Source organism: Pseudopipra pipra, chromosome 9, assembly GCF_036250125.1.
Source record: "Pseudopipra pipra isolate bDixPip1 chromosome 9, bDixPip1.hap1, whole genome shotgun sequence".
Taxonomy (NCBI): Eukaryota; Metazoa; Chordata; class Aves; order Passeriformes; family Pipridae; genus Pseudopipra; species Pseudopipra pipra.
The window spans coordinates 22,371,232-22,389,958 of NC_087557.1; the positions used below are offsets into that span (position 1 = coordinate 22,371,232).

General features: G+C 39.5%; 1 protein-coding gene across 1 annotated transcript; it reads left to right on the forward strand.

Moving 5' to 3' along the window:
- The first annotated feature begins 7 nt into the window (after positions 1 to 7).
- Positions 8 to 15,223, forward strand: NDC1 (NDC1 transmembrane nucleoporin). The gene is made up of 18 exons (XM_064665178.1): positions 8 to 64; positions 294 to 414; positions 1,325 to 1,426; positions 1,809 to 1,983; positions 2,469 to 2,607; positions 3,954 to 4,062; positions 5,512 to 5,563; positions 6,212 to 6,344; positions 8,010 to 8,102; positions 9,085 to 9,166; positions 9,998 to 10,153; positions 11,091 to 11,345; positions 11,475 to 11,593; positions 11,826 to 11,876; positions 12,179 to 12,242; positions 12,975 to 13,075; positions 13,968 to 14,128; positions 14,963 to 15,223. The coding sequence occupies exons 1-18, from the start codon at positions 23 to 25 to the stop codon at positions 15,024 to 15,026; spliced, it is 2,019 nt and encodes a 672-aa protein (XP_064521248.1). The 5' UTR covers positions 8 to 22; the 3' UTR covers positions 15,027 to 15,223.
- Positions 15,224 to 18,727: the final 3,504 nt, after the last annotated feature.

Consider the following 18,727-nt stretch of genomic DNA (forward strand, 5'->3'; position numbering starts at 1 on the left):
GGCGGCGGGGCCGGGCCGGGCCATGGAGGCGGCGGCGGGCGGGCAGCGGGCGCTGCTGCGGCAGGTCGGGGACAAGGGCAGTGCCCCGGGACCGCTTCTCTCACGCTGCGCTCCTTTCAGGCGCTGAGCTGGCGAGCGGCGGCGTGTCCCAGTCCCCCCTTATAGCTGTCTTTCCTCAGGCGCTGGGTTGGCGGGAGGTGCCGGTCCCCTCACGCTGCGCTCTCCTCAGGCGCTGGGCTGCCGGGTTCTGGACCCCCCCGCCCCCTCGCTCCCCTCATGCTGTCTCCCCACAGGTGCTGGGCTGGCGAGTGGCCGCCGCTGTCACCTGGTCCTTGGTGCTGCTGCCCGTGTGCACCGCGGCCTTCATCGTCCTCAGCGGGCTCGACCTGCTCCACCCGGTGCGCTGGATCTCGAGTACGTGCCCGTCCGTGTTTTCCTGATTTTACACTCGCGTATTTGTATTTGTGTCTTTTTCTCCACTCTCTGTTGTCTTGGGCTCGGTCCCAGATAACGGGAGCTGACAGTGATACCGTGTTACACTTGCGCTTTGTGTCCTGAATGGTCTTTAGACTTTGAAGTGTTTCTGTGTGGCTTAAAACCACACCGCCCATAGTCCTCCCTAGGCAGGAATAAGTGTTGCAAGTTCACGTCCCTCACAGAAAAAAACCCGGGGTAAGTGGCTTATTTGTCTGTTCCGAGTATTCGGACACACTTCCCCTTCCACTCTGTGTAGCTGCTGTTTCCATAAAGAGCTTCAGTTTCCTCTGTGGTACATGGAATCACAAGTGAAATTCCTGAGGCAGCTACTCCACATGATTAGAATAACTTTCACTTGAGTACACACACCAAAAATTGAGAGATGTTTATCTGGGAGCTTGATACCTGTGATCACTGAGCTGCTCTAGGCAGAGAGACTTGATTTCTTTTCCCCTTTGCTGCTTTTGTATTTTCAATCTGTAAGGAATTTCTTCCCTTTTTAGCATCGCTGGATGGCTGCAGCTTTTATTGAATTAAGGGAATCTCCTTTATATAAGCCATAGTTTAATTCACTTAGAAGGCCTTTTTTTTTAAACTAAACTCTGAGCATTCAGTTATGAGAAAACCAGTTATAAGGGTGTAAAATATTTTCTGTGAAGTTTAAATATGGTTTTATGCAGAAATGTGCATCTGGGCAGATCTAGTGGGATTAGAGCCCGTTGACCATTATCCCCCCCTTAAGCTCTCACTGGATTGTTGCTGATTTAAGTGCTCTTTTCTGTTACTTAATGTGCCACTGCTGTGTTACTGCAATCTCCTGAACTATAATATTTTCTACTTTTTTTAGATTCTTTCAATGATTTGTATACTTCCTACGTCATCTTTTGTATCCTCCTCATGTCTGTGGTGCTAATTGTAATAAGCATCTTCAACGTTGAATTTTATGCAGGTGGGTTGTGTAAACTGCAGAACTGTCTTTTATACTCTAATTAAATAGGATGACCATTTAAAGACATTGGGGCTTAAATTCAATGTATTTAATGTTAGTGGATTAGATTTCCTTTTAAACTAATATAGAGAATATGCAAAGCTTATTTTTGAGTAAATCATCCCAAATTCCCACTTACCTCATAGTTGAGACACTTAGCTGAGCCATCTCATTGATTTCTTTATAATTTAGTGACTGATCCCAACTGTGAAAAGTTCTTTGGTGACAATGGTGAGGTTTTTAGTTTTGGTTTTTTTTTGTTTGGTTGGTTGGGGTTTTTTTGTTTTTTTTATGAAAGGTTTATTAGTAAGAAGTGAAAATTCATTTTCTGCTTTATTTACAGTAGTGCCATCGATACCATGCTCTCGATTAGCACTGATAGGAAAAATTATTCACCCTCAGCAAGTCATCCATTCTTTTGTTCATGCTGTAATGGGAATGCTGGTGGCTTGGTGTGCTACAGTTATGACAAAAGGCAGGTTCCAGTTTCTTGCTGTGTCCTGCACGCCTTCAGAAAGGTAATTGTGTGCGTGTGTTAAAGATAAACAAAAAATTTTTATTATAAAATGTATTTACTGATAATTTCTTTCAAAAAATCCCTAGAATTTGGGTACTCTCAAAAATAAGTAATTCTATGTTGATTTTCTTTATTAAAGGACAGAAAATACCACCTTTTTTAAATGTTACAGTGCATAGAGAAATAACTGGACCAGAAAAACTAAATTGCCAGGATTCTTAGTGGAAAGTTGAATGGTGTCAAATTGGTTGTCACTTGAATTAAGTCTTGGTCTTATGGTTAATGGGACACACTTCATAAATACTGGAAGCATCCTAAATGCATAAAATACAAAAACAGGTGGTGGGATTCCTACTTTAGCAAAAACTTACTGAGATACCATCACATGTACTGATTAGGAAAGCAAAATCAGACTTTTCCTTTGAACTTCCTAAGGCTTGAATGAGTTTGTTTTGAACTCAGAATTAATTCTGTTTCCTGTTTTAGCCTAGATGATGCTATTCCTCAGACGTGCCTAAATGAGTATCACCTCTTCTTTCTACTTTCTGGAACATTCTTGGGATACAGTTACAGCCTTTTCTATCTTATCAACAATATGAATTATTTGCCATTTCCAATCATTCAGGTAAGAGGTTTAAACACCTTTGTAGAAGGACATGTCTAAGTAAAACAGTGATCAGAAAAAAGCCTGGACAGTTTGTATATCTGACTGTGGCAGTAGGAGTGGTCTGTGGGCAGGCTTTCACTGATAGACCAAGTGTGCACTCAGCTTTAAATGCCAGCAGTGCTCATCTTCCTCCTTCCTGCTCAGCTCCCTTCAAATGAACACAAAAATTGGGATGCTGTGACTGGAATATTTAGACTTAGACTAACCTGATGCATGTTAAAAGCTGGCTGAGGTGGCAGGTGAACTACAGGAAAGAGACAATGTACACTGGATATCAACTGGAGGCAACTGGGTGTCAACTCCTTGAACTGACAACAAGGGTCACCTAAAAGCTGAGAATCTTGAGATTTAAAAATAAAGAAAGGCATATTATCAGTTGTAACTGGGTACCAACTCAGTTCAAGTCTAAATAACATATTTAATCTTGCTTAAAGCTCAGTATCTAAAGCTGTTCCATGTTTGTAGTGCTATGGAAACTAAAATTCCAACAATTCCTTTGGAGGGGACAGTCCCACAGAAGAAACCTGTACCATTGTGAAACATCATCTTAAAAATACTTATTCTGTTGCTGTAGCCTCACAGCAGCCATTAACTTTGCCTCATTGGCAGATTTACACAGTCCAGCCAACTTGGCAAGAGGTATCTTTAAACAAGGTTGCTTGTATTAGTGAAAAACATTTATACTGCATTATGCTGAGCATTGAGTTTATCAGCAAACCAGATATCAATTTGGCAATGCTGTAGCTGTAGTATTTTTTAAAAAATCTATTATTTGAATATTATTAATTCTCCTTTTTTTTTTAATGTAACTTAGCCAAGTAAAGAATGAAATCACTTTGGTTTAATTTGCATGGTTTCATTTTGAAGGTTTCGTTTGTCAGCTGGGTTGCTTTAGTCATTTGGAAAGAAATATAATTTATTGTATGGAGGAAGGCATTAAGTTGGTTTCTCTCCTTGGAGGATTACTGACTCTGAAACTCATGCTTGTCTAAATTTCCCCTATAATTTAATTGAACATTTAGAATCTAAATGAAATCTAGTAGATGAAATATGTATTCTTCGGGTTTTTTTCCTTTATTTTGCATTAGAGTTTATAGTGTCTTCTCTTGTGTATAGAGTCAATTTACTCCATCCTCCATTTTCTACTGCTACAAGTAGGAAAAAGGATGAGAACTAGAGATGCTTATAAAATGGCAGGAAAGATTGGGAGAATAAATAGTACGTGTAACACTTGGAATTGCCTTAAACTAATTTTTTTAACTCCTCTAGACTTCAATACTAAACTTTTACTTGTTTGTTTTTAGCAATACAAGTATCTACGTTTCAGAAGATCTTTGCCTCTCCTGATCAAACACAGTTGTGTGGAATCAGTATATTTTGTTAGAAACTTCTTTGTTGCGTATTACTTTTTTGGTATGTGTTCCTGAAGTTCTCTCTCTTTTTTTTTTTCTTTTTTTATTCCTGTATTTTGAAAACTTTAATCAGTCAGGCCTGTTATGCTATTTTTCAGCCTTTCAGGTAACTTGCTGAAGACACTTAGACTTGTTTAAACAAAAAGAGAGATCTAACACCTCTGTAAGACAGGAGGAAAAGGCACAGGGTTTGTACAGCAATATTTGTAGGATGGCAGTTCTTACAGCCTCACAGAAGTCTGTTTAGCATAAGAGAAATGTCTTTTTCCAAAGAGATGAACACCTTCTATAAGAATTTATTGTCTGGCTGATACATGATAAGGAGGTGACAGTGTTCTAGGGAGAAGGGAGTGGGGAATAATACGTTTCTACCCTGAAGTCTGTTTGATCACTGTGTTACTGTCTCTGGTGATCTCTTCTGTGCAGGAAATCTCATTGTAGGCAGCAGTGAAATAACCTGTAATAGCTTGTAAATGGAGCAACCAAATTCAGCTGGTGGTTTACAATTTACATCAAAACCTGATGCTTTGGGCCACTCTATACATACCTGTCCTGATTTGTGCAAAGAGGTTATAAATCTGAAAACAGTGCAGTTGAAAAAATGTTTTTGTCTGTAATTTATATTCCCTTTTTTCTTTAAATATCCTGAAATATATATATAAATTAATAAACATCTCCATGCCTTGGGACTGCTCCCTTCATTGCTTGGCATTGGAAGTGTAGTGTCACAGAGCTGAATGTGACACACCAGCAGTGGGCATGACTTCACCACATGTAATGTTGCTATGTTTTCCCTATTTTTTTAGATAAAAAATAACACTTTGGCTTTATTCTCACGTGCCCTATATATTTTTTGGAGGGAACTGGGGAGATAAAGGCAGTATGGTTCCCTCCCATATGAAAATGGCATGTTGTCTTTAAAAAAAATCTCTGCTGATAAAGATGTTTGCATCGGACTTCTAAAAATAAGGAATTCTTTATGTTATGGTTGTAATTATCCTCCTAAACGATGTCAAAATATGCAAGAATTATTTCCACTTTATTTACATCAGAAGATAAATTAGAAGTATGGTGGTTCTATGTCAGTTTCCATTAAGTCTTTAAAAGCACTTTACTGCTGCCAGAGCTTTAGTGAAAATTAGTATTAAACTACTATTAACCCTCTTTTGTGGAGTGAGAAAACACAATTAACTCAGTGCTGAGAAGCTGGCAATAAAAGAGAAGGTCTACATCTCTGTGTACAGTTGCTGACCTGAAGCCTTTTTTTCATTCTCCTGTTTCTATTTCTTGAAAAAAACCAAAAACCCCAAAGGCAGATTGTTTCCTTGTCCACGTGTGTTACAAGACCAGTCTCTTGTCTCTGCCTTAATTCTGTGTTTGTCTTTTTGGCCTGTTGTGTGTGTGTGTTGCAACGTCACATTTGTTTCAGTGTTTCTTTTTGATTCCGTAGGTTATATCCCAAAGGTATGGATATGTACCACAATGGATCTTCATATAGACAGGTAGGTAGGACATTGTGCTGGAAGCCTGGAATATTGCTGACAGCTCCCTTTGCTGAGGAGGTGCAGCTTAGCAGCTGCCTCTTGGTAGCAGGACTGGGTTCCTTGCCTTCCCACACGAAACGTGGGGAGCGTTGGGTGCTTCTGAAATGGATCCAAAAGGAACCAACAACCCTTTGTGGGAACCATCTTGTCATTAAGATAGTAATTAAGAAATCCTCTGTTTATTTCATCTCTGTAAGTCTCTAAAGTATTAGAAAGGCTAATCTCTCCGAATTGCATGTATGTGTTGTACCTGCTTTTCTGTGGTGTTTTTTTGGTGGGGCATCTTTATTTTTATATGGCTCTTGTTTGTTTTTAAAACAGGGAAGCTGGAGTCTTAACACCTTAATTGACTAAAACTGTAATCATTATTACTTATTTCATATTTCTTTTCCCTAACTTCATTCATTTGTCTGAACTTTATTTCATCAGTTACTGAAAAATCAAAGAACTGGTATCTCAAATATATTTAAGAAATTGTTTTTGCAAAAAAAAAAAAAAAATACAACTTTATTCCTGTAATTGTTGTTGCTGCTGTAACAGCTTACTGCAAGCATCTTCCAAAATAAAACTACTAAAATACTTGTATCTTCTTGGTTTTATCTCCAGTAAATTGCATCCTCTCGACACTCTGAGTGGCTTATTGGATCTCTCCTTGTTTTACCATACCTGGTTGTGTGGTGTGTTTCTTCTGATGACCTGGTACATTGCGTGGCTGCTCTTCAAAATCTATGCTACAGAGGTTAGTACTTGTGACAGTGCTAAAGGTAGAACATCAGTGTTGCACAGATAATACTTTCTTTCAAAAGCAGTTTTACTAGGAAATAACTTATTGTGAGTTGAATTTTCACGGCATGTGCTGCAGACAGTAACTGATAACAGACAAGACAGACCTGGGCATTAACTGACTTTCCCTTTCTCCTTAGAGCAAGACAAGCTAAGAAAACAATAAACTGTTTCCTGCAAGCTAAGCTCTAGAAAGCTCAAATTTAAGCAAACCCTCAAAGTACAGAGTTCTCCAAAGCAGAAACATGTTAATCTAATTAGGTCTGCAGTATTAAAATAGACTTCAAGCAACCGTGGGAATTAAGACACTTGTGCTTTTTCATTCAACCATAAAGTTACAAATTAAAAGGGCTAAAAAAAGACCATTTAAATATATGAGACCCCGATTGAAGGGGGGGGGAGAAAGGAAAAGTCTTGCCAACAGAGACTTGACTGATCTTTGTTTACAAATACAGAGGAAAAAACAACTTTTTTTTTTTTCAGTGAAAGCTTGACTAGACTGCAGATAAATAGGGGGAAAAAAGTGAGGTTTAAGTCCTGCATCAATGTATTAGTGCAAAGCACTCATGGAGTGAAATGGCATACAGTGCTGTTGGGATGTTAGCTTTAAAAAGGTCTAAGCATAAGAACAGCTCTGAGGTGTTTCAAAGGATAATAACTGAAGCACCCGTGAACACTGTTGCTGTCTGTAGTTGTTCTATTGCTTATAGATCTGTGGAAGACAAAAATAACCATCTGGGAAGGTATAAAATGGACCTTACCCTTTTGACTGTTGAACAAAACATTTGTTTATTCACATGATTTTATTTTTTTTAATGAGCTAAAAAAATTCCAGAGTTGTTTATAAGTATTTGCATAGTGTTAACTGAAGTCATGAAAGAAATTTAGTCTACTTAAAGTCCATTTATTAACACTTTGAAAGCAATTGCTACCTCAAATTTAAATTTTGCAGTTGGAAACAGAGGAGAATAAAGCTATGGTGTGTAAGATGAGTGCAGTAACATAAAACTAACAGTTAATCTGTGCCCAAATTGAACCATGTTAAATAGGGTTAAAAAGTTGTGATGTTTGATACAATTCAAGCACTGCTATTCACATTTTAAATGTTATAGCCACAGGAATTCTATTAAAACACAGGACATGAAAATTATGATGATAAAAATAAGAATTTTTTAGCTTATCAGTGGATTATCTTTTCTTATTTGGTAAAAGAGCTCTTAGTTCTTCACCAGAATGGTTACCCAGGTCAAGACAGACTTTGCAGTTCAGGTTTCAGTCTTGTTTTGGAAGATGGTATCACTAGTTTCTCACAGGTATGTGGTTAGAGGAATTTCTTTCATAACGATATGATGCACCTAGCTATGTATTCTATGGCTACATGGAACGTACTTTAAGATAAAAATATCTGAGTTTTTTTGAGATTTTTCAATTTTAAACATAAGGAGTAAAGTCTTTTTATTACATGTTAGAAATTCCAGGTCAGTTTGCAGTGAGTTGAAGCAGTGGATTATGTGCTTTTGTAGCTCATCGTTCACCTGACAAGTAACAGCTCAGGTGGGTTTTTCATAAGGTTTTCTTGTGATTTCCTCTGTATAACATAACTTCTGATATTTATATTTAGACTCATCATTTTCCTGTCCAGCCAACATTTGCTGAGGAGACAGACCAGTGCCTGCCTAAAATCTTAAACAGCAATCCTCCCCTCCTTATAAAGGTAATTGAACTCCCACCATCTTCCCTGCTGGCTGTGTGCTGAGGTGTTTGTCAGAGCACTCAGTCACATCTTCCTGGTACCAGTTCTGTTAACTGAGGTGCCAGTTCCTTCAAAAGCTGCCTCAGAACATTCACAAAGGCTGTTACACTTAATGGTGAAAATTTGTTTAGTAGTGACATCTGCTGGTGCTCACCACGCTGTTACTGTAAGGATTCATTTAGTTAGAGGGAAAGATCTGTTTGCAACATAAGTGTATTGGTGTGTACTGTGAGTAAAGAGGAGGAATTTTGGTCTATGGTAATCATTAATAGGACTTGCTGATTATAATACTTAAAAATCGAAGGCCTCATATAAGAAGTATTATGTAAATAAAGATAAGATTATTCTCCTGCACACGCAAAATCCACATTTACTGATTGTACAGATTTCTGGTAAGGCTGGAGATACAATAGGTTGCAATGCCTTTTTAAGCTTAGCTGCATTATCAGAGGATGTGTGGAGAAGAGTTGAGCACAGCACAATTTATAATCTCAGATGTTACTAAAAATGTCTAATTTATGATAGGGTCTTGCATATTGTGCACGTTAATTATCACATGAAAAAGAATGGTAGGTTGGTCCCGTAAGGCACTGACCCTAAAGCTGTAGGTGAGCTCTGGTTTGCAAAAACAGTTCTTTCCTTAGACTTTTTTGTGTCTTGGGCTCCTTCTGCCTGATCTGCTCAGATAAAAAATAGTGTTAGATCTACTTGAACTCCAAAGAACTGACATATCAGTAAAGTTCTCTGAAGCTCTTACCAACTCGGCAGCCATATCCAGAGTGGTCCTAGGGATTTGCCTCCCTTCTTTTTCTGTTTCATGGCTGGTTTTAGTCTGTGTGAAATCATTCTTTGGTAGGGATTGATTTTGTATGGATAACTCCATATTTTTTTAAGGAAATGCGCTGGACTTTGCATGCACTAAAACATTTTCCTCTGTTGTTAGTTTTTAGCCTTACAAGACTTGATGTTACTTTCCCAGTACTCCCCTGTTCGACGACAGGAAGTCTTTAGCCTTAGTCAGCCAGGTAATTACAAAAACTATTTTGTGTTGATTCTTTTCCTTTTTCAAAAATTGTTATACAAGTTATGCAATTTTGTGAGGCCTCATCCCTTGTGGTGCCTTTTCCAAAAGAACGCTTAATTATCTATATTCGTATTGTTTCATCTACTAAACTCAAACCATTCTGGTGTCTGATTTAAATGACAGCCATGAGGACATACAGGTTTAGGATATTGAAAGCAGGGCCCTCTGATTCACACCACCAATCAAATAGTCCAGATTGGATATTCCAGCAGATGTGTATGAAAGCTGAATGTTGAGGTGTGAGTGAGGGGAAATCAGGCACAAACAGTGAGTCACCCCTGGAGCCATGAGAGCAAACACTGGCTGTAATTTCAATTAGTACACAGGCCCTTTGCTATATTCAAAGATATGGCAGAGAAGGTCAATTAAAACTGTTTAGAAGCCTTCAGGAACTTTTTGTAACACCTTATCAGGAATTCTAGTGTTTGTACTGCTTCAGACCTGTTTGCCATCCCCATTGATATTACTTTGTTCATTTTAACTGTTCAGTGATTTCAGGTCAGATAGGCTGAACTGCCTGTGTTTCCTGCTTGCTTAGCAGGTTCCACTGAAGTCTTTTTAGAGTTATCCATTGATAGGAGGATGGAATCTGTCCATGTTTTCATCTTCCTCTCAGTACGAACAAGCTGTCACAGTGGAAATGCCCTGTGGCGTTTTACAAATGGAGTAGCACTGTCACTGTGAAGCTCCTGCTGAGAGCACATGGGCACTGTCAGAACAGATACAAGAGGAGCAGCTGGGCTAAACATTCCTTTTTGTGTGCATATGTCAGGTGGGCACCCACACAACTGGACTGCAATATCAAGGGAGTGCTTGAGTCTTCTGAGTGATCTGACCCAGAGGCTGATTGCACAGCAGGAAGCTGCAGCAGCAAACGGGAGAGCAAAGCAGCCAGTGGGGGAGCTGAAAGTACCTCCACAGACTCCAGGTATGTGAGAAAATGCTCATAAAGGTTTGTAAAGCATGACAGTACAGATAGATACATGGGTACATTAGTTTTAGTTAAGCTCTACGAGGCAAATGAGTCACAGGAATTTCTGGAAATAAATGCAAACAAAAAAGATTCTCTCCCAATATCATTTTAGGTATTCTTGTTGAGATAATCTCAAAATAACTAGAAAGCTTGGAAAGAATATGTTTACTCAGTTTGTTTACAAACTTGCCAGGAGATGCTTTTTAATTTGCATAACTGCTCTTATGATTAGTTTAAAATGGTAAAATTAGGGTTTTTTTTATGTTTGTGTGATTCACTAATATCACTGTAGAATAAGAAAAGCCCAATCTGACTCCTGAGCTGTGTGCAGCATCCAAGCATTTTGGATGTTTTACCTGCCAGACTTGGGCATCACTCCTGGCAGCAGAGCTGTGTTAGCACAAGGCTGCCAGGTAATGAAATCCCTTAGCAGGCAGTGCTTTGGGAACAGCAGGGACTGTTGGTATGTCAGAGGTAAATTTCTTCTGATGTTGCTATTCCTTGGATTTTGAGACAGACATGCCTTTTTTTACATACCAAACTTGCCAAAGACTTGTCACTCTTCTATATGTAGCCTTTTCTCTAGTACTTAATCCTAATAGCCCACTTTATGTGGATCTGTATCAGGGTGTAGTAATGATGACTAGCAAAAGGAGAAAAATAAATTCGCAAGGATCCTTCTCATTACTTGCTGTTCTTAAACTGTTGAACTTGGAAAACACTCCATGCTTATGCTGATGTACTTCTTTGCAAGACCACAGCAGTAACAATGTCCTATAATAAAAGCTCTGATGATACAGAAGTTGTTGAAATATCAATGAAATAACAAACCTGTCTGTTATTTCATCTGTGCCAGCCTGTTGTCTCCACGCAGTGTGTTCTGTGTCATTAGGAGCTGTTGGGACAGAAGACATCTCTTTCCAGTCACAGAGGTCTAACGTTGTTCTCAGAGCCACCATGTCTCCACTGGTTAAACCCTCCCTAATGCCTCTGAAGACGTCTCCTGGGTCTGACATTGGTTCACCCTTCACCTCACCTGCTTTAAATTGCAAGAAGGGAGTTGTGGATGTAAACTCCTCTTGGCATGGACCGCTCCAAAGTCCCCTTGTTATGAGAAGGGGACCAAAGCTGTGGACATCAGTCTCAGGTAGAGATTTTTCCACAGCACTGTCTTGTAGCCATAAGTGTAGTAGCCATGTCGATGGAGAGCTGTATTGTGAGGACTAAAGTGACAGCAACCAGTTTTTCTGAAGATACTGTATTTTTTTTCTTGTAGATCATCAAATGAATGGTTCCCACCATGAGTCCTTCCCAGTGCTCTCTGCTGCAAAAGCTGGTAGTGAGGCAGTACAGCCCAAATTTATTTACACATGGCTTCAGAACAAGCAAGAACAGGTAGAAAAAAACTGCAGTATATACAGGGTGCATCTTGGGTATTCTTTGGAAGAATTTCCCATTTTATGGAATGAATACTTCCTTCTCTGCTTGGCTTACATAACACAGATCCTTCCCTCCCCCTACCCCTCAATGCCTCTATACTGTGTGAAGCTGGTAGAGTTGAAGAGGGCCAACTGTGCATACCTTACATAAATACAGATCATAAGTTTAATCTTTTGTTTCTTTTCAGATAAAAAACTTCTTGTCCAGACGGGCACTGATAATGTATTTCTTCAGCAAGGTAAGGGTGATCCTGTGTTTGAGACTGAGCAGCAAGGACTGGAAATGCAGGAGCACATGGGCTCTGCTGTAGCCTTTTGTACCTTGTCGTAGAGTAAGGGTTCTAAAACCTGTATTTTTATCTAAGGTTTTCTATAAGTACAATTTTGTACTTACTGTGAGTTTCATAGCAGGATTATCCCATACCTGTCTGTTCTGAGGGGAGGGACAGGACCCTATGGAATGTGTAATACCTTAGTGAAACCTGCAGGTTTTGTGTTATTATTTATAAAGTGCACTCACAACATTTTGGTTTCTTCTCAGCACCCAGAAGCCTCCATCCAGGCTGTCTTCTCTGATGCCCAAATGCATATCTGGGCTTTGGAAGGTAAGCAGTTTCCAGGTGATCCACTCTGATGATTCATGGAAAACTTTTCTGGGCCTCTGTGCTTTATAAATATAACAGAATAAAAGTCTTTGAAACACTTTTGACAAAATCCCAACTGCATTTCAGACACCAGACACCATTAGGCTAAAGTCTAATTCACTTGTTAGTTTTGAGATCCCATCTGAGATCTCTTACTTTATGTTCTGTAGAGATCCCTAAACTTATTTCTTTTGCTTCTCGCTGATGTGAAGCCATGTATCACGTTTACATTTTCCCACCAATAGATTTATGACTTCTTTTTACAGCAGCTTTTCTGACTAAAGGCTCTGAGTGTTTCTCTGTTAATCAGGGAATTGAGGGAGGCACTCAGGTCGTAACGTAGCAAATAAACAGAAAAAGATGATCTGCAGAGAATCAGAAAAATGACAGTATGTGGTTGCACTTTGGGATTTTCTTTTGGAAAAAGGGAGCCAATGGGTTTTTAAAAATTTATTTAATATATAATCTCTCTTGCTTTATCAACCTCAAGCTATAATACACTTGTAAAACCAGTGAGTGATTTAGTCCTTGAGCCAAAGCTGAGGTAACTGTCAGCTGGCTGCAGTAAGTCCTGAAGAGCTTTACCACACTAGTAGATTCTTTAGGCAATGCCATGATCTTTGTTACTGAATTCTCAGCTTTTGAAGCATTAATTAGAGCAAAATTCTTTTGTTGTTTTTTTTTTTTTTAAAGGTCTGTCTCACTTGGTAGCAGCCTCCTTTACTGAAGACCAGTTTGGAGTTGTCCAAACTACACTGCCAGCTATCCTGAATACTTTACTGACTCTTCAGGAGGTAAAACTGTTAACTTTTCCTTACTGCAGGACAAGTTTAGGAGGAGTCTTGTTAATTTTACATTATGACCTTGCTGACTAGTCATAACATTCAAGTTGTTGCCACTGAAACAGCTCTTTTGCAGTTAATCTGAACAAAACAGCTGGTTGTCACTGTGTGCACTATGAAACAGCTGAATAAAAACCCTGTTTGTTTTTTAAAATGTAAAAGGAGAAAGCATGGAATGTTTCAAAATAAAAAATGGTACTGTGTGCTTATTTCAGGGATGCAACAATTACACTACTATATTTTATGCAGAGTTAGGACTGTATTTGGCTGTACACAATTCCTCGTGCAACATGGAGCACTTGGAGACATTGCAAATCACAGGAGATAAGATCTGTATGATGTTCTCTTTCAAAATACTAAGACATTACCCTCAAGTCACTGATGTTTGTTCAATGTGTATTTTAAAAAAATCCAGATTTATTTCCAAGGCTGTGCATGTCCTATTGACATAATCATTTTACACTGCCCTAATGGACATTCTTGGAAAGAATTTGAAGGTTATTAAAGTTTTTCAGTGCAAGTCATCTATTCCAAGAACAGGCACAAGGGGGAAAAAAAAAGCCAATACCCTTGTTTTTAAAAGAAAGAAGTCATAATACAGGACATAGTTGTGTTTCTACTGCAGCATGTGCTGTGCTTTGCAGTTAAGACTAGTAACAGAATCTTGGTTCTGTGTTCCTGTTGATGGCTGGGAAATGATCAATCTCCAAAACATTCTTGTGTGTCTTGGTGGAATTTCCGAATGTGCACTTTTTTTGCTTTATTTGACACAAACGTGTCAAATGGTCACATTATGAAATAATTGAACAGATGACCTGATTTCATTTATGTTTTTCTCAATCAGGTTGTAGACAGACATTTCAAACTGCCACATGTTTCTAGCAAGCCCTCCCGGGTCTCAGGGAGTCTGGTGGACACATCCTACAAAACACTACGGTTTGCACTTAGAGCATCTCTGAAGACAGCACTGTACCGGATAACTACTGTCTTTGGAGAACACTTAAAGTAAGAAATTCCTCATGATTGCTTGCTTGTTAAATTTTGTTTAAATAATGTTATTGTAGAACCTGTGAGAAAGGAAGTTCGGGGGGGAAAAAATCTCTTCAGGTCATTATTCTAACATGGTATTTTAGTACTTTTTTGATTTGTGGAACCTTAAAAAGTTCTTGTGCAGATATATGGTCCCACTTAGAAATTTATTATTCATAGATTTCTGGGTAATTTTTCTTAGTGACTTTTCATGAACTCTTTAGAAGCAGTTCGTGAATACCACTCATTTAATAAATCTGAGCTGCTGAAAAGAAAATAAATCAAGTAGAGACAATTGTTCTGTAGGGAGAGAATCCTATGAAGGGTCCAAATAATGGAATTCTGTTGCTGCCTGGTCACCCAAAGGGTCTTTCTCAGCTACTGTCACAGCAGGCAGACTTTCATACTTGGCCTCTGAATATGTGGGACTGAAACTTCCTGCAGCATCTGCCCATCTCTCCCTGTGGGCATGAAATGTCCCTCAGTTTGGAAGTGCTCGATATACAGGAGAGATCATGTTAAGAGATTCTCACCTAAGTCATCCTTGCAAGTTAATCAGTTGCTCTGTGTATTTAAAGGTAAGTAAATGGACAAGGTTTCCTGGGACAAGTGTCTTAGTAGTAGGATGAGAATTGACAGTTTTAAGGGTTAATATGTTTCTTTGCCTTGGAACATAGGTTTTTCATACAGCTGGGTTTTCTAAAATTTAGCTTCAGTGTAATTGATTTCAATGTATACTCAATTTTGGCATGAGACTTTATTTTTGTGGTGTATTACACTTAATGTAAAATGTTCTGCTTTTGTTTTTAGTGCAGTGCAAGTGTCTACAGAACATAAGAAAAGACTTCAGCAATTCTTGGAATACAAAGAATAAATAACAGATTTTGATGCAGCTACGGTTGGGTTTTTTCAAGACTCTTGCTAAGAAGAAAGTGAGACTAATGAGTCTTTTTATTTTGGCTTTTTGGAAAAGCATATGGAAGTACAAGTTGCAGAACAAAACTTTTAGAACTGTAGAAGAGCTCTTAGGGGTTTGGATCATCTTTTGTATAATAAAACTTGTAAAATTCATCTTGCCTTCTTTTAACGTCACAAATGAGAAAGTGCCAGTTCTTCTTTTAGGTAAGGCTATGACATTTGAGATTACCAGAGTTACTTTGACACTCAGATCCTTCATTATTTTTCACACTATGTTCTTTCCCTACCCTTTTCTGTTAAAGGGCTGAGCAGAGATTTACATAGATACTTAGTGTGCTTAAGTGCTTCATAAATTTAGTTGATAACACTTTTAGTGCAGATCAAGTGTGTAGTTTAGGAGTAGGAAACAGATGTGCCCAGGAATAAAACATGCTGCTCTTCTGTAAGCTGGAAATACCCCTTCAGAGTAGAACAGTGTGCAGAAAGGCATTCTTAACACACAAATACTGCTTGAAAACTTAAAGATTTTATCTTTAAGGTGACCTAGGAAACTAAGTTCTGATCTATGCTGAAACGTACAGGAAACATTACTGCATTTAGTAAAACACCCAAGCAACAATACTGTGAATTAAAGTTTAGATCAACAGCTTTCTGTTCAGGGGGGTAGGAAGGATGTTTGCAGCATATCCAAATTTTTTAAAATAGCATATATTACTGGTAGATTCTGGTGAAAAATATTCCTTTTTTAAAGCATTTTTAAAAGCTTTTTATCTGAAAACCTGTCCCAAATAATTTGAAAATTAACTACTTGGTTTTTAAACAGACTCCAGTTCCTGTTATAGCTACACTAGAAAATGTGTATGTGGAGTATAAAGGTGAGAACAGTAAGCTAAACGGTCTTGCAAATGAATTTACTGTGATAAGGGGAAACAATATTATAATTTTCTTTCCATTCTCTTCAGTGCTGTTAGTCTTATGGGTTTTGTTGTGGTGATGTTTTTTTTATAGAGGACCCAAGATCTGAAGATGGCCCTGGTGTCAGTTATGATGATGTGATAAAATTATCAGCTCATAGTGAGTGGCTGTGTAGTAATAACCCTTTAGGGTAAAAGAGAATAACCCAAATCTCCAATGAGACCTGCATAGTGCTTTCTTCAGTAGAGACAGGTAATTTTCTTGTAATGCAGACACTGCAGGTGTTAGGTTTGATAGTGGAAATGAGAACTGTATTGTTCTTTTTGCATTGAGATGGCTCACAGCAAACACACAAGTGATGGACAGCCTTCCACTATGTTTAAAGATTAAGCACAAAGTCTCTTAAAGCTTTGCCAAGCTCAACTTCTATCACAGGTTTGATTATTATTTCAAAGCCTTTTGCCTGCCTGACTTAATAAATAATTTAATTTGCTTATTTTCTGGCATTACAATGTGCACCTGGAGTTAAATGGTGCTTTAGCTGATACCTCAGGTGTAACTGTTGACTCAAATACTGCAGCTGAAAGTTTCCATGAAATTTTATCACACTTTTAAACAGGTTCAGAATTATTGCTGTGGTATCTTCTGCAACACTCTCACAACTATAAGCTGCAAGGTGTAATTAACAGTGTGGAGAGTTGTCAGCAGCAAGCTTAAAATGGAGATGACTTTTTGGATGCCGAAGTGGTTGAGGTCTGTCCTCCTAGTGTTGCAACAGAGATTTGCACATGACATCTGCTAATGTGTGTGTGATTCATGGCATTCTCTGAATGGCAGAAGAGCTTTCAAAAGCTGATTGCTTTGTGGTTTCTTTAAAAGCTCCAATTCTTAAAGAGCTGAAGACTTTTTTTTTTTAAGCCTTTACTTAAAAGTGCATCTTTCAATTCATCAGCATGAGCTACTGTTAAGTGTATGGGAATATAAAATGTATGTTAGGTGGTGCCCTCTGAAGATGCAGTAACTGGCTCACACAACACAAACAGGGATAACATTCTAATTTTGGTTTTGGGAATAATCCTAATCCCCTGGCAAACTGCTGGTGTTTCAAATCCTTTTGTATACTTTTGTCTTAATATGAAAAGAATCAGCCTGTGAAGCCTCTGTGAGGTAAGGGAAGAGTCTCTTTGAGTTCAGTTCTGCATTCCGGGTAATGAGGAAAAAAAATACAGCCTTTTTACTGCTGGTTTCTATGGAACTGCAGTTAAACTGAATCCCTCAAGCCTGATAATGTTTCTCATCTGTTTAATCATCTCAAAGCTGAACTGCACCTTGTTGCTGGATTGCCTGCTGCATGCACAAGTGAAACAGCATTCTGGCAACCTTGTGAACAACCTGCCTCTCCCACAGGTCAGCTGCATTCAAGAGTACCTGAAATTATTTCCACTGCATCTGTGGAGAGGTACAAGGTTGATGGTTCAGACCTGTGTTCCTGCTACAATGGAGTAATGAAATAGAGGCTTTAGCTCTTAAGCAACCTGTTATGTCTGAAAAAAACCCCATATATTCTGCTTAGTTTTCTGAGATAGAGCTTTGGAATTCAGCCTGTGGGTGGACAAATGCAGTGGCCCTGATCCTTGGAGCTGTTGCACGCTGCTGTATCCACAGGAGCCAGGCCAGACTTGCTCCCTCAATAGGAGCACTCTGCCACTTTGGAGAGCTGTCCCTGTGCCAGTGGTGGCTCCAGGCCTGAATGCCCCCTTGAAATGAAGTGGTTTCGATTCTGTTGCTTGTGCTGTGAACAGAGGCTGCATTGTGTGTGCTGTGCTCGGTGTCCTCGGGCCTGGAGCAGCCATCTTCCCACCTGCCACAGACCTACGGCTCTGAGGGCATCCAGCTGCAGCCGTGGAAGTACCAGCCTCTTGCTGATGAATTTTCTGGTACCTGTTCAGTCACAGGCAAGTGGTGCAGCCTGTGGGCTGTGTGCATGCCAGATCTCCCCCACCTCCTGCCAGTGGCCACCTCTGGGATGGGAGCTCTGCCTGGGGGAGTGCCTGATGCTCTGAGGGGTTGGGTGTACCTGACTGCATATGAGGTGGCTCCAGGAGCACCCTTGGCTGTGGAGGAGCTTCTTGCCATGTGCAGTGTTGTCCCCTTTCCCCAGGGAATGAATGGTGGCAGCTTGCAGTGCTTTCCCTGTACAAACAGGTGTATTGCAGCTGCAGGGCTTCACCTGCCCATGGCAGCCATGCTCCCACTTCTCCCGTCACCACCTACAAAGATGCAATAAAAAACATAAAGGTCTGTGTGGAATCATCACGGACACAGCAAACTGAGGACCCTCCTCAATACCCACATACCTTCCACCCTGTGGTCTTTGATATTTTCCATCACCAGTATGGTGTTCATGTATTTGCTGTGTGGATCAAATGCATTTGAGTGCCGTAGACAGAGCTGGAATGTGGTTTGCCAGGCTCTGGTGTTGTAAGGGGATGTTCTCGCATTAGAATGTTGCTTTCTCTTGCTGCAGACTGGTGGAGATTTGCATCGGGCAGACTGGCTTTGGACAAACCTGTTGTATAAACAAATGGTGCAGGTCCCTCGTGCCTGAGAAACAACCTGAGAAAGAACAACACCTGCATCATGCTCTGATATCAGAAAACAAGAAGTAATCTAGAGAAGACTTCACCTTCCTGTCCTTGCAAAAATCTCGGGACTACAATAGAACTAGTCATGCAGGAGACA